Here is a 15502-nt window from a genome sequence, read left to right as displayed (position 1 = left end):
AAAAAAAAAAAAAACTGACACACGAAAATAAAACCAAAAAAAGAAAAAAGTGCCTTGGTCCTTTAGAAACTGCACACTCTAGATGTGGCTGCAGTACAGCTTGAGGCTAAAGGAAAAATTCAGAGTTTAGATTGAGTGAAGCCTCTTCATTCAACCTTCTTTGCCTGTACATACTGTACCTTTGTTGCACTTCTGGCCCGGTAAATATCTTCCATATACCAGTAGAGGGAGTTAAATCAGTATTCTTTACATATTGACTGACTGACTGGCCTTATTGCTAACTCCCAGAATAGCAAATGGCAACCAAGTGCTTGACCTTTGGGCCGGCCCGTGGCTCACTCGGGAGAGTGTGGTGCTGATAACACCAAGGCCACGGGTTCGGATCTCATATAGGGATGGCCGGTTTGCTCACTGGGTGAGCGTGGTGCTGACAACACCAAGTCAAGGGTTAAGATCCCCTTACCGGTCATCTTTAAAAAAAAAAAGAAAAAAAAAGTGCTTGACCTTTGCCACTAAGCTTGGCCTGCCCTTGGCTCTCAAACACTTATCACGCTGCTTTTTTTTTTAAAAGAAAAAAGCCTTTCCTGGAGTTTACTGTTCTTCATGAGAATGACTTCATTTGATACATACCCACATATAGCATTTGTAAAGTTTTGATAATACTCTGGATTTCATACAGAAGCATAGTATTAGAAAAGGATATAACGCTGTGTTAATTTTCTTACTTCTTCATTTGCAAGATTCTGGAACATTATAAGGTTTTCACATTTGCATTGATCATGTTTTTCTTCCAAAGGACTTCCTGAGAAAGATGGAAAGTGTTCACCTCTATAATCCACCAGACTGCCCAGACACATAATAATAGGACTGAATCATCATATGGAGGAAACCATAATGAAAGAAATGTTCAACTTTTTCTGTGCTGCCAGATCCAGTAAAGTAAATACCAGGAAATGGCTATATACAGCTTCTAATACTGGAAGTGGCTTTTATTGTGGATTAGGAGGAAAGACTACTTACTTCAGTTTATTTTAGTTTTTTTAGTTCCCATTTAAGTTTTTTCTTCTCTTTTCCACTATTCTATCTTCTGCTTCCTCCTTTCTTCCTTTAAGCTAGGTTTGTTGGCAAGCTGAAAGGCTGGCATCAAGTTATCTTATAATAATATTTTACTTGGAATTACCTGAAGATTTTGTCGAATGGAAAAGTTTTTGTGTAGACTGTGAAAGATTGTCTTCTTCAAACAGATATCTGTGTTGCACTGCAAAATTAGAACAGGAAAGTAGGTCTTGGATATTTATGGTGACTGGCTCAGATTCTGTAAAGAGAAAGAAAACTGAAGTCACACCCGCTTAACAGTATTTCGGTTATAAAACAGCCATCAGCAGAGTAAGGTACTTCGAGTTCCTAACATTTGATACAGACCTTTACTTTGGGACATAACTGTGGCAAAAAGACTGTCAGCAGAGATGTTAGTTCCCAAATACAGTGTAAAGTATAGAGTGTGTCCTATCTGATCAAGGAAAAAATGTTTTAATTAACATAATTTAAATCTTTCACTTCTTTATAACTTCTATCTGGAGGGAAACCATGATGGAAGCACCCACTGAAGATTCTGAAAACACTGCTTTTAAAATTTACCTGTTGGCTGGTAGACCCTCCTTGGCAGTTCCCCTGCTGGGGAGTCCTGTCTTCCATCAGAGTCTTCTAGAGCTGAGCAGAAAAAGATGACCAGAAGGAGTGATAGTTGTCCACATGAATGCATGTGTTCTTTAGGAAGCTGGTCCCAGATCAACTTACCTACCTGCCATAACCCAGGGCTTTTTGTTTTCATTTGATAACACCAAAGATTCAGAAAAGTAATTGGTTACCATGATATCCATGACTACTCTGGGATAGTTCTCTCTAGTAAGAGAAGCCCAGACCCCTTAATTACATCTTTTAACTTAAGAATGTCTCCCAAAATGTTTTATGTCTAGAAAGTAGGACAGACAAAAGTTGAAGTTGTTGAAGGATCAAGTTAAATGGCAGTAGCTTCACTTGAGGCATTTCAAGTTTATGAAACCACCAAGAGGCAAAACATTATCTATGCAGACACCTGAAAGGCCTTCCCTCCCTGGTCCCCTTTCATCTCAGAGTTTTTGGTGACTAAGCCTGGGACATGAGTAAAAGGAAAAAAGGCAGAACTGCTATGTGTAAGCATACCTGGCACAATTAGTGAACTGGAGAAAAGTATGCATAACAGCATTTCAATTCTGAAGGCAATCTAATACTCTGTAAACATAAGTAGTCCATGCAGAAAGGCATTCTTTAAGTTTTTAATAGTGGGCTTGAAAATTCTCCCATCCTTCTCTACTGTAATTAGAGGTATATGCTGAAATTGCACCTCAGCTTTCCTGACTTATGTAATGATTGTTTCTTAGTTAAATGGTCATCTCTCTAGGGTTTTTGTGAGAATTAAGTATGCTGGCGTGTCAAAACACCTGTCACTGCTCGGCACAACATGTGCTCAAGCAGTGGTAGTTATTATTTTTGTCTTCCTCTCTCTCCCCTGTTTCCCTTTTTCTGCTTATTGTTTTGAAGCATCACTGGCCCTTCCTACCAAAAAAGTGCTTTTTTGAGTACTTTGAAAGAAAAGGTTGAGAATTTCTCATTCAAGGGTTCATGCTGCCCTGTTTGCTAAGGTCTTTGGTAAATGCAAATTACAGTACCTTCACAGATGCCTTTCTTTAGTTTTTCACTTATCTCGCCCATTGTGCTGAAGTCTTCAGCATAGAAGAGATGCTTGTCTGTGGGCTCAGAAGCAATCTCTTGTAGTTCTTCCTCAATGGCTTTTCCTACCCCAACAGCATATATAGTGATACCTAAGGTGCAGAGCAGTTTAAGAACAAGATAGTTAGAGTTGTGTTCCTAGGGTCTGGAAGTTATTTGTATTATACCCAAAGCCAGCTGGATATTAAGTGGTGATTTGAGGGGTCTATGTCAACCTCCCTTTCCTTTTACTTTTCCAGCATTTTTATTTTGGCCCTATGAACAAAAGAGGGATCCAAGAGAGAGATGAGGCATTTGGGAGAAGTTGGGGAGCTAAACCACCAACTATTGCTTAGCTCTGGGCAGGGTCATTTAACATATCTACAACTTTCCCCTGAATTAGCCTTATAGATTAGTTAGAAAAGAGCACTATCTTTTGGCTTACTAAGTGGGAATCTCTTCCAGAAGAATTCTAAGAAGCAAGTTAATTTATGACCTTACAACCTAGTTTCTGCTTCTCAAAGGTACAGGATAGGAATATCTAGTGGCCTGGAGCCAAGTGAAGCTATCTTTTGCCCACTTCTCTGGAAGGACACAGCCTTGTGAGAGGGTGCTAAGCTGAAAAGGAGAATCTGCAGAGCACTGGAAATGTCCAAAGTCAGGAAAAAGAACAAATCCAAGCATCAGCCTTAGATTGCAGAGGGATATGAGGTTGCTCCAGCATTTCTAACTCAAATTAATCATTAGACTCCCTTCCCCCATGTACTCTTCATTTGAAGATAAAACACAGTAAGAATTAAGTTCTGCTTGATTTCCCACATTTTTCAGCACTAATATTCTGGCTAATTCATTAAACTAGATTTTTTAAAATGCACTTTAAAATGGCTCTTTAAGCCAAGGGGCAAGAGTTATGCCTTGTCCTAAGTCTGTGTAAGGTCAATAACCAAGTTTCACATATTTGTCTAGGAGTCCAGTGACTTTATACACAACTTCCTAAGAAGGATAAGTACTATTTTAAGATTGTATTAGCTATTCATAGGAGTAATTAAATTCATTAGAAGATGTCACTTCAAATAAATCTTGTGATTCAAGAACCAAATAAACATCTGTTTCTCCTACCACCTGCCTTTGAGTGATTTGTGGAAATTTGAATGAGGGAAAGTGTAAGGTAGATTAGTCTTAATGAAACAAATAAAAGGGCAAATTACTGTCTCTGGATACCAAGATGCTTCCCCCAATACTGTTTAAGAATGCAGCCTAAAGGGGCCCATGGGTAACGTGAGCTCTAGCAAGCTGATCTAGTGTGAATAGCCAATTTTACAATCCACCTAGATGATTCAGGGCAGGCACTTTGTGGCTACCACTCTCTTGGGCTAGACAAAAGGGAGTGAATAGTGAGGTGAGCAATATCAGTTAAATGGCCTCCTTCACAAAGGTAGTGATTGAATGTCGATGTGAACCAGCCTTTCTGTGAAGAGGAATGGAGTTCACCAGTGGGACTGCTGATACTACCACTCCTTTGTTCATTCACTCAGCAAGTATCGCCATGCATCTACTGTGTGCCAGGCCTGATCTAGGCACTGGGCCCATCAAGTCTTGGCTGAGGCCTTGGTCTATGCATACCCTTTTTCCCCTTACAGGACTTGCTAAAGCAATATGCCCTCAAGGGGTACTTAAAGAAGGTGGCTTTCAAGCAAGTTGTTTCATGACTTCAAGTTTTCTCATCTCCCCCAAGGAATCTGAAAACTTCACTGTAAATTCTCTGCCAGCCATCCTGGCTTTTGGGTTTCCTTTGCCAGGGGCCATACTCCTCTACCATACTTAACATCTATACAATTGAAGTAACCCCGAAAGTCTGTCCCTGCATTATACACAAGGTTAGAAAAACCTCAGTGAAAAGGCTGACCTTTACTGAGCAACAAGAGCTTAGAGTCATAACTTCTTCCAACATTTTGATTTTCTCAGAAGCTAACTTGCCATCTCCAACGACAAGAGTATCTCTGTCCTGAGGCTATCGCGCTTTCAGAATGTCCATTTGAAGCATTGGTTAAAAGACACACACATGTGTACTTCAAAAAGTTCGTGGAAAAAATAGAATGAAAAGATAATATGAATCTTTCCATGAACTTTTTGAAGTACCTGCACATGAGATATGTATATGTATGTATGTGTGTGTGTATATAAGTGAAATATATGTGTGTATACACACAACAAGCTCTTGTTCCTTGTGGGGTGCTGTTAAGGCCTTAGGTGGCAGTTTAGTAAAGATGTATAATGGTGGGTGACAGGAAACCTTTCTATACTCTCAAAGAATCCTATGGCCAGCTGAGTTTAAGAATGAACCTTGTGTGGTGTAAACCACACCTCCATCCCGTATTACCATTGGCCTTGGCTTTACCGGCCCACTCGGAGACGTCATCCTGAGCCCGTCCGTCGGTGAACACGATGGCCACTCTGGGCACCCGTGTGGAGAGGGGCCTGGCCCCTTCTACTTGAGTAAAACTTCTCTCAAACATGTGTTTCAGGGCCAGCCCAGTCATAGAGCCCTTGCCCATGTATTTCATGTGGGCCACAGCTTTTTTCATGTCTTTGGCAGAGTTGAAGTTTCTCAGGGTAAACTCTGTGTGGACCTGCGTGGAATACTGAAGCAGCCCCACTCGAGCAGCTTTGGGGGAAATCGCCAAGGAATCTATAATTCCAGTGACAAACTGCTTCACAATTTCAAAATTCTCTTCTCCAAGGCTCTTGGACCCATCAATCACAAAGACCAGGTCAATTGGGCCTTCAGTGCATCCTACAGGAATGAGAGGAAAGTTGACATGGTCAGATAATTAAAAATCATTTATGCACAAGAATAGAAGAAAATGCTCCTTAAATTGGAGGCATAACTGTTTTGGCGAACCACTTTTGTTTTTCTTTAGATAATCCACAGGACAGACAAGGTTTGTTAGGAGGGTCACAAGCAACAATAATTTTACATACCCTTTTATGTTTGGCTTGCCAAATTGATAAAAATAATATTTTTCACAAGCAAAAACACAAAGCAGATGTACAAATTGTCTGGGAAATCAACTCCACACTGTACCCTGGAACACTGACAGCTTAGTCTGGGAGGGGCTGTATGTAGAGCACACTTAAGGGTCTGGGAACACCCAAAAGGTTCCTATAACTTTACTGCAGGAGAGTGACATCACCCTAGTGCTGGCATTTTGACACAATGGAGGAGATTCTTAAAATTCAGCTCAGCCATCACTTCTTCCTGGGAGCTCTCCTAGTAGCCCAGCTTAGTCCATATGCCCATAACACTACTAATCTATTCAACCATTTATTTATTGAGCACCTGCTTTGTGCAAGGCAGTGGGCACAGCAGGATTGTGATAGAGACCAAGACAAAAACCCCTGACGAGTTGCTTATAATCTAATGTACTGTATATAGTACTCCACATTGCACAATAATTATTTAATTATGTGTCTGTCTCCTCCTCCAGTCTGTGAGTTCCTCCTCAGCAAGGACTATGTCTCATTCATTTTTGTGCCCCCAATATCTGGCACACAAGTATTTAATAAATGCTTGTTGACAGAATAAATGAATGAGGTGATGTTCATTGGGTAGCATACCTGTAAGTATCCTGCTAACCTATTAAAGTTTAAAAAACAATTGTTACCATGAATTCTGTATCTACATGGAAGCTTTTCAGCAACTCAGATGGCTGACAGTAAAAGAGAGATAAAAGCTTTATGCAAATACTTAAAGCACTTTAGGGGTGGAGAGACTTTTTGTAATATAAAGCTGCATAAGAAAAATTTATAGATCCCAAGTGGATGATCTCATTTCAAACAGTGTACACAATATGTGATGTAACATTCTCTTTTATATATCAAGCAGCTGTCTAATCTTTCAAAGTGAGACACAAAAATATAAGCAAGTAAAAACACACATGTGAAAATATTTCTATGCCTGTCCAGTATAACCTGTCAATGTAACCGTGTGTGTGTGGGGGGGGGGGGGTTTGAGTCCTCTTTCTCCGTGAAGTGCTTGTCCTCATTACTCAACCTATTGATCCTTTATTAGTGAAAGAGGAAAAGGCCAATTCAGAGCTTCGTTTACATTCACAGCCTGTTCTTGAATCAACCAGAAAAAGACTGAAGCGGCATGCGCATGGCTCTCCAACAGATTTCAGAAATACTGAAATAATTTTCCAGCAGTGAGTCTGTTTTCTCTTCTTTCCCAAATACTCTTTTCTTATAGAACAAAGCCAGCACTTGCAGCCTCCCAGCACAGTAGGGGACACAGATGGCGTCTCCAGGAAATGAATGGTAGAGGGGAAGAATGTCAGTGTGAGAAGGACCCAGATATTCGATTTCAGACCCAGGAAGGACGCCCCAGGTGCTGGCTACTTGTTTGTAGGAGGGTGATTCCCACTTTCATTTTTATTTTTAATTTAATTTAATTTTTTTATTTTTTCTTTTTGTTTCATTCCCACTTTCCTTGGGCATTTTTTTTTTGGTAGTTAAGTTTATGAGACTGGAATAGAGCTGTGATTTGCTTTCAGAACATGATTTTCACAGAGTTCTAGAATTTCAGTGTTGGATAAGCCCTTTAAAGGTCATCTATTCCTGCCCTTCTGTTGCTTACACCCCTCTTTACAACATCCCCACCATTCAGCCTGGGCCTGAACACCTCTCCTGATGAGGAACTCATCACTTAACCAACAAAGCCCCATCTGTGGAAAGCTCTGTCGATGACTGCAATAGTGATCACCTACTGAGCACTTATCGTGAGCCTGCACAGAACTCAGCACCTTTAAGTACATTATCTCATGTGTTTCTCACAGTGGTTTTGTGAGCTATCACTCTCATTTTATAGATGAGATTCAAAGAAGTTACTTAATTTGACCAGTCACACAAGCCGTATGAATGGGGATTCAAATCCAGGTCTAGCTGACCCAAAGCTTATGCTCTGAACTAACTAATCACACAGCTTCCCTGATGGAAAGTTTCTTTGTCCTTGCGCTGAGCTGTAGCTTCTCCCTAGTGTCTTGTCTTTTCTTTTTGGGGTGGTGGCGTGTCATATAAATCATGAATGAGGTGACAATCACTTTGGTATTTGAATGGTAACTCCAGTCTTTTTTTTTTACAAAGATCACCAGTTTTTTCCTTTATTTTCCACTTAACATAGTACTGAACATCCTCACCATGATGCTTATTCTTTCTAAATCATGTTTATCCTATTCCTTTAATTTTTTTCTAAAAAATAATACATGCGCATGGAACAAAATTCAAACATTATAAAAGAGAATATATATATATATTTTGAATATATATCAAAACGTTTTGTGAACACATGCACATATCTGTAGGATAAACTCCTAGAAATGGAACTGCATTAAAAATATTGTCAAATTGCCCTCCTAAAGGTTGTACCAATTCAGGCACCACTGATCCATTTATAATTGTCTGTTATAACATACCTTTGCCAACATAAGGAATCATCAAACTTTTTGCTTTCTGATAACTAATAGGTTAAAAAAGATACTGTAGCTTTAACCTCTTACTATATATTTCCCCCCTTGTGGCTTTTAAATTTCATGTCACGTTTAGAAAACTTTACTCTGAGATTATAAAATACTTCTCTCAAGATTTCTTCTGCTGTTTTGTGGTTTTGTTTTGTTTTTTATGTTTAAACCTTTGATTCATCTCTTTTCCTAAAGTACCATGGCCAGAACTAAGTGTAATTCTCCAGCATAGAGCAGAGCACAATTCTACTTGCCTTGTCCACATATTCTTTTATTTTGTTTTGTTTTCCTTCCTCTACTCTGAAGAGACAGATATTCTTATTCAGTTTAAGAGTACTCTAGCCTTTGACTGATAATGAACTTATTGTCAACTAAAACCAAAAGTGTTTTTGCAGGTGCTACAGTTAAGACTTCTCTTCCCCATTCTGTATTTGTGCATACGCATTTATATTTATGGGAGAAGCAGAGGTGAGGGATTTGTTGCCTGAAAATACTCCAAAAAGCAGTTGCTGGAAAACCAAATTAAAGCGGAGAGCCAAGTTCAGATCACTTACTCTTGCACCGTCTTCTGTCCTCAGCTAGAACAAATCCCTCTGAGCATTTGCAGATGTAGGAGTTGCCATTATTAACACAAATGTGTTCACAGCCATGGTGGGTTGATTTGCAGACATCCTTCCCTGAGGAAAATGTAGTGAGAGGAGAACAATCCCATCAGTGTAGAAATGAGCTGGATTGAATCATCATGTAAGGAGAGATCACGGAAGTAATCCTTTTTTAAAAAAGAATCTATCTCTGTTCAAACCTCCTTTATAACATCTTCTAATGCCCACCTCGCTGAGCTCGTGTGTCCATGTCTCTCTCTTCCTTTGGGTACTGTGATGGTTCACTGTATGTGTCACCTTGCCTAGGCTATGGTGCCCAGTTGCTTGGCCAAACACCAGTCTAGATGATGCTGTGAAGGTTATTTTTAGATATGATGAACATTTAAATCAGTAGACTTTTAGTAAAGAAGATTACCCTTCATAACATAGGTAGGCCTCATCCAGTCAGTTGAAGGCCTTAAGAGAAAAGGACTGAGGTCTGCCGAGGAAGAGGGAATTCTGCATCCAGACTGCCTTCAGACTTAAGCTGCAACATCAATCCTTCCCTGGGTCTCCAGCCTGCCCTACAGATTTAGGGTTTGCCAGCCTCTATGGTCATGTCAGCCAGTTCCTTAAATCAATCTCTCTCTCTGTCCACATACATGCATATATGTGTGTATATATATATATATATATATATATATATATATATATATATACACAAATGGAGGTACTTTGAAAAGTGCATAGAAAGATTTGTATTATCTTTTAATTCTATCTTTCCACAAACATTCTGGGGGCGGGGGTTGGCAGCTGGCTGGTACAGGGATTGAACCCTGGACCTTGGTGTTATGAGCACCATGCTCTAAACCAACTGAGCTAACCGGCCAGCCCTTTCCATGAACTTTGCTAAGTACTCTCAAATATATCTATTGGTCTATTTCTCTGGAGAACGCTGACTAATACACCTTCTAACTAAACTCTCAAGAGTGTGTTCTGAGTGACCTACAAAAGCAAATGATATAAAGAATAGATAAATAAAACCCACAGAAAATTCCAAAATTCAGTCCCTCTCCCACCCTTACTTATAAGGTCTGCTGAGAAGAAAAAGCACTGTAGTTAAACCTCAGTCCTTGTAGTGATTACTGGCAGATTCTAATTCAGTCCAGTGACCATCCAGGCACTGTGCTAGGCTCTGGACATCCACACAACGATTGTGGAAAGGACCGACAGCTGAGAGAAAATGAAAAGAAGCTAAGAGCCTGACGACTCAGCACCTCGGCTGAGAAATTCCTGAGGACTAAGGGTCTACTGAACTGATCTCTAGCAAAACACTTTCAGAGTGTTTTCCTAAGGCAGGAACTTGTATTTATGACATTGATAATAAAGGAAGATTTTAAAGATGAAATAAAGTTCTGTAACCATCTGAGTCCCACAGATGAAAAAGTTCTTCTCCACCTTAAGGCTACTTACTTCTGCAGCGTTTTCCATCCGCAGCGAGCCGGAATCCCTCTGAGCACTTGCAGTTGTACGAATCATCACTGTTCACACAAATGTGTTCACAGCCATGGTCTACTGACCGGCAGACATCTTTCTCTGAGGACAGCAAGCAGGTTAAAACAATTTCACCCACATAAAGTTTACATGGGCTTCACCTTGGAGGATCCATCCATCTCAGCCACTGGATCGTGCTGCTACTTGAGCGCAGGGATCCATGGGGCAGGAAGGTAAAACTGAGGATGAAGTTTAGCAGCTGGGATTTCGGCTAACTCTTCAAACTTTCTCACTATCATCACCGTCATTCACCAGCACCTACTTCAGTGTCTCGTAAAAATGCAAGCCATTGTCAGCTCTCTGCAGACATAGTTTCTGATATCAGAATGGAAACACTGTTGGCGTGATTACTTAGGAGATTAAGCCTCAATTTAGATTAGTAGCAGGAAATCTAATTTTGGCTTTGTCCGTGACATAATATATGATTTAGGAGGGTCACTTAACCTCTGGGGGAGCCTTGGCTTTCCTGTCTGAAAAATGAAACTAATAATTCCAGTTATTCATCTTTTCTTCAAAAAGCGTCAACACAAATTGCTCTTTGTAAAGTGTTTTGAGACCCTTCAGAAAAAGATAACCAATAGGGATGGAAATATTTGCTCAGGGTTACACACTCCCCTTTGATTATACAAAGAGGTGTCTTGAGATTTACAGCAGCAGTTCACTCTAAAGCTGCTTGTTGTGACCCCAACTACGAGGCTTTGTTTTCTGACATGTAAGAATGGCCTCATCACAAGGTAGCCTCTGCGAGGGATTTGTGCTACCAGAAATAACAACATTATTAAAGATAAATAAACAAACCTGAGAGAATTTAAGCAACTTTCCCAGCTAATAAATGGCAGAGCTAATAAGTGGCAAAACCCCACATCCAGTTTCCTCTATTATTAACATCGTACATTAATATGGTACACTTGTTATAATTAATAAACCCATGGGAGGGGGGGCACTGGCCAGTACAGGGATCGAACCCTGGACCTTGGTGTTATCAACACTCTAACCATCTGAGCTCTTACCACCTGAGCTAATTGGCCAGTCCTCTAAACCCATATTGATACATTATTATTAATGCAAAGTCCATAGTTTGTTTACATTTATTTAGTTTTACCTAATATCCTTTTCTTGTTCCATAATCCCATTTGGGATACCATATGACATTCAGTTGTGTGGCACTGACTTTTTATACAGAGACTAGGATAGTGGATTTCATGCAGTAGTCTGACACAGTAATTTTGTTCCATAATCCCATTTGGGATACCATATGACATTCAGTTGTGTAGCACTGACTTTTTATACAGAGACTAGGATAGTGGATTTCATGCAGTAGTCTGACACAGTAATATGAACCAGCTCCAGCAAAAACTTACTTCTGCAGGTTTTCCCATCTTCCCGGAGTATATACCCTTCAAAGCATTGGCACACGAATGAATCTTCACTGCTTACACACGAATGTTCACAACCATGGTCCCCCAAAGCACAAGCGTCCAATTCTGAAAATCCAATTGTAATTAGAAAAACAGAAGAAAAAAATGATCCCGTACATCAATTACTTCTTCAATCATAAAAGACATTTCAGTCACCTTAAATTAAGACAGTGCTTTATCCCACCGTGCATTTTCAGAACATAAATCATGTCTATGAGCAAAAAATGCTTAATATTTACAGAACATATACAAATAAAACAATGTAATCATCTCCACAGGAAAAATAAACAAAAGACAATTTACCAAAGAAGAGATATAAATGGCCTATAAATGTTAGGAAATAAGTTTAACTTCATTGGCTCACATATAATACATGTATGTATGTATCACACGTAGGTAATCCATTCATTAATTTATTGTCAGTCAACAAATGTTTAACTTCATTGGCTCACATATAACTATAATACTTACATGTATGTATGTATCACACGTAGGTAATCCATTCATTAATTTATTGTCAGTCAACAAATAGTCATGAGTCCCTACTATGAGCCAGGCACTACTCTAAGCTCTGGAGATACAACAATGAATAAAAGAACGTTTCTGCTTTTGTGAAACTTACATTTGGCAGCTGGCATTGGGGGAAGCAGAGTGCGTGGAAGATAAACAGTAGGCAAACACACAATAAGTCAGGTGGGGAAAAGTGCTATAGAGAAAAAGCAGGGTAAGGAGAACAGTGGCTCCTGGGGTGGGGTGTGGGGAGGGCTTGTTATTTCACATGGTGCAGTCAGATAAGGTGATACTGACAGACCCCTGAAGAAACAGAGGAAGCAAGTGGTGGTATCTGGGCAAGAGCATAACCAGCAAGAAAGAACAGCATTTGCAAACTGCAGAGATAAGAGCATGTTTAGCACGTTTCAGGAAAGGCAAGTAGACCCGACTCATCAGAGCAACCTGGAGCCTGGCGGGGTACGAGGTCAGCGGGGGCAGACCACGTGGGAATAACAGGCAAGGGTCAGGTCTGAGTGAGAACGGCAGGCACTGGAGGGTATTGAGCAGTGGCGTGACACGATCCGACTTCGTTATAAAAGGATTGCTCTGCACAGAAGGGAGCGTGGTAAGGACAGAGCATGGAGAGCTGGAAGCAGCCTACTGCAACCCTCCTGATGGCCCAGACCAGGCTGGTGGGAAATGGTCACTGTGGCTGTGTTTGAAAGGTAGATCCTATAAGATTTGCTGGTGGATTGATACGAAGAGTCCATCTTCATGTGGGTAGGACAGCAAAGTCAAGGATGACGCTGAGGTTACTGGACTGAACAGGGAAGGATGGCATTGCCAACTATAGGGCTGGGTGGCTTCTGGGGGACCAGGAGGTTTGTGAGCCAGTGAAAACCAGGCTGACATTTTAAAAGCTTGATACTGAGGACAGGTGGGCAGTGGCTTTTTATAAGAACCATACACATTCCTGACAGTTACCTCAGTACTTTCAGACTGAGTAGAATTTCTGTAATAGATATGCATTGAAGTTATTAAATAAAAGCCCCAAACCATATAATGACTTTTATAATCAGGCACAAACCATACACTTTTTTTGTGAAGCATTTTTATAGTACTTCCCTTAGAGGGGAGTCCTCAGAATCACCCTGTGGTTTAGTTAAGGCAGCTGTTCGTATTTTCATTCACCAGCTAAGGAAACTAAGGTTTGGGAAGGTTGATGGCTTGCCAAGACCAATTGTTAATAAATCAAAGAACCAGGCTAAAAATGTTATCTTGTGATAATAAATCCCATGTTTTTTTCTGACTACACTGCATTGGTATATTCTGAAGTAAGCTTTCAGACAAGAAGGGAATTTTGCCTATCTTTCTTTGGGCAGAAGTGCTGCCAAAATATCTGAACAACAGGAAAATGTCATTAACTGAAATTATAGCTGCAGAAGAGATTCAAAGCAGAGTTGGACCATCACGTTTGCTCTGAACATGACTTACTTCTCTGGGCACATTCTAGACTCGTTATTAATGCAGAACATTTCTCAACGGCTTGGGTTAGTTCCTCACGTAGTAGAAGAGTGGGAAGTACAGTACAGTGACCCATGACAGAGAGGCTGGCTGGCTATGGACGTGAGCTTTTTTCCCCCACCATGAATTTATAATATGAATACTCCATTTCCCAAGGTAATAAAATAGCTTTAGCTCTTTCAGACCAGCCTTGTCAAGCCATAATCCCGACAGACCCCTCTGAGTAGCCCTTCCATCCTGGCGCTTCCCCAGTGCCCTATCCTGTCTTCTTAGCTTCTGCTCAGGCCTCCACCTTAAAGAGCTGGGGAGTCTCCCCACATAGACCCAAGGGCCCCTGATGCCCAGGCTTTCCTGAGCCTAAGTGGTCTAGCCTACATCTGGCAGATGGGTGCTGCTTTCCTTTACCAGGACGATGCAGGCTGGGAAGTCACGTGCCCACAGGGGTGTGTCCTCACCCTTGGCTGCAGGCTATCCCAGGAGCTCCCAGCCCAGTTTCTCAGTTCTCCTGGGCTTTCAAATTAGTAGTGGTTTGGAATCTTTGTTGTCTGCATGCTGTAAAAGCACGTGGAGAGTTTTGACTTCTAGACTTTCCCTTCCTCATCTCTTTAGAGCATCTGATCAAGAGACAGTAGAGTAGGTTGAGTTCTCAATCTCAGACAAGCATCAGAATCTCCTGCAGAGATGATTTTTAAAGGCAAACCAGGCACATAATTCAAAAGTCAAACATACTGAAGGGCAAACTCACCATGTGGGGAGTATCTGGCAGTACCTAACAAAGTTACAAAATGTACCTTTTACCCAGCAACTTCCTTTCTGGAACTCTGTCCTACAGACACCCTTGCGCCATATGAAGAGATATACTTTCAAGTTATTCACTGCAGCAATGTTTGTAATAACCAAAAGTGGGAAACAACCCAAAGTGTCCAGCAATGGGGACTGGCTGAATAAATATTCCGTGCAATGGAACATTAGCAGCTATAAAAAGAATGAGGAATTTCTCTACGTAATGATATGAAGAGATACCAAGGATATATCATTGAATAAAAAAAAAAAGCATGGAATGTGGTATACAGTACATGCTTTTTTGTGTGTGTAAGAAAGGGGAGAAAATAAAAACAGGTATCTGTATTTGCTTTTATTCACATAACGAAGCACTGGGAGCTTTAATAAACCATAAAAATGGTGTATTAGCTATCTATTGATGTTTGACAAAGTCACCCCAAAACTTAGCTGCTTAAAACAACAACACATTTGGGCCTGGAATCTGGAAGTGGCTTCACTGGATGGTTCTGGCTCAGGGTCTCTCACGAGGCTGCAGTCATCTCAAGGCTCCACTGGAGCTGCAGAACCTGCTTATAACCTCACTTGTGTACTTATTGGCAGGACTCAGTTCCTCTCTGATGGTGGCTGGAGGCTTCAGTCCCTCACCATGTTGGCCTTTCCCTAGGGATGCTCACAACAGGGCTTCCCCAGAGTGAATGAACCAAGAAGTGGGAGAGAGCACCCAAGTCTGCTTATAACCTCACTTGTGTACTTATTGGCAGGACTCAGTTCTTCTCTGATGGTGGCTGGAGGCTTCAGTCCCTCACCATGTTGGCCTTTCCCTACGGATGCTCACAACAGGGCTTCCCCAGAGTGAATGAACCAAGAAGTGGGAGAGAGCACCCAA

General features: G+C 40.9%; 1 protein-coding gene and 1 non-coding gene across 3 annotated transcripts in view; both read right to left on the bottom strand.

Moving 5' to 3' along the window:
* Window positions 1-15502, bottom strand: part of MATN2 (matrilin 2) — a 128174-nt gene that overhangs the window by 2659 nt on the left and 110013 nt on the right. The window contains exons 10-17 of one of the 2 annotated variants that reach the window (XM_008575212.1): window positions 11761-11883; window positions 10319-10441; window positions 8819-8941; window positions 5129-5542; window positions 2709-2861; window positions 1639-1710; window positions 1181-1315; window positions 704-802 (exon numbers count right to left, since the gene is read on the bottom strand). In XM_008575212.1, the coding sequence (XP_008573434.1) occupies window positions 704-802; window positions 1181-1315; window positions 1639-1710; window positions 2709-2861; window positions 5129-5542; window positions 8819-8941; window positions 10319-10441; window positions 11761-11883 (1242 nt within the window). The remainder of the gene's footprint in view (window positions 1-703; window positions 803-1180; window positions 1316-1638; window positions 1711-2708; window positions 2862-5128; window positions 5543-8818; window positions 8942-10318; window positions 10442-11760; window positions 11884-15502) is intronic. The other variant, XM_008575213.1, reaches the window with a different exon arrangement.
* TRNAM-CAU lies at window positions 9660-9734 on the bottom strand. The gene has a single exon. It is a non-coding gene; the product is annotated as a tRNA-Met (tRNA).

This window comes from Galeopterus variegatus, unplaced genomic scaffold, assembly GCF_000696425.1.
Source record: "Galeopterus variegatus unplaced genomic scaffold, G_variegatus-3.0.2 Scaffold1156, whole genome shotgun sequence".
Lineage (NCBI taxonomy): Eukaryota > Metazoa > Chordata > Mammalia > Dermoptera > Cynocephalidae > Galeopterus > Galeopterus variegatus.
Note: the sequence above shows the minus strand (reverse complement) of the source record. Positions and strands in the feature narration are given on the sequence as shown.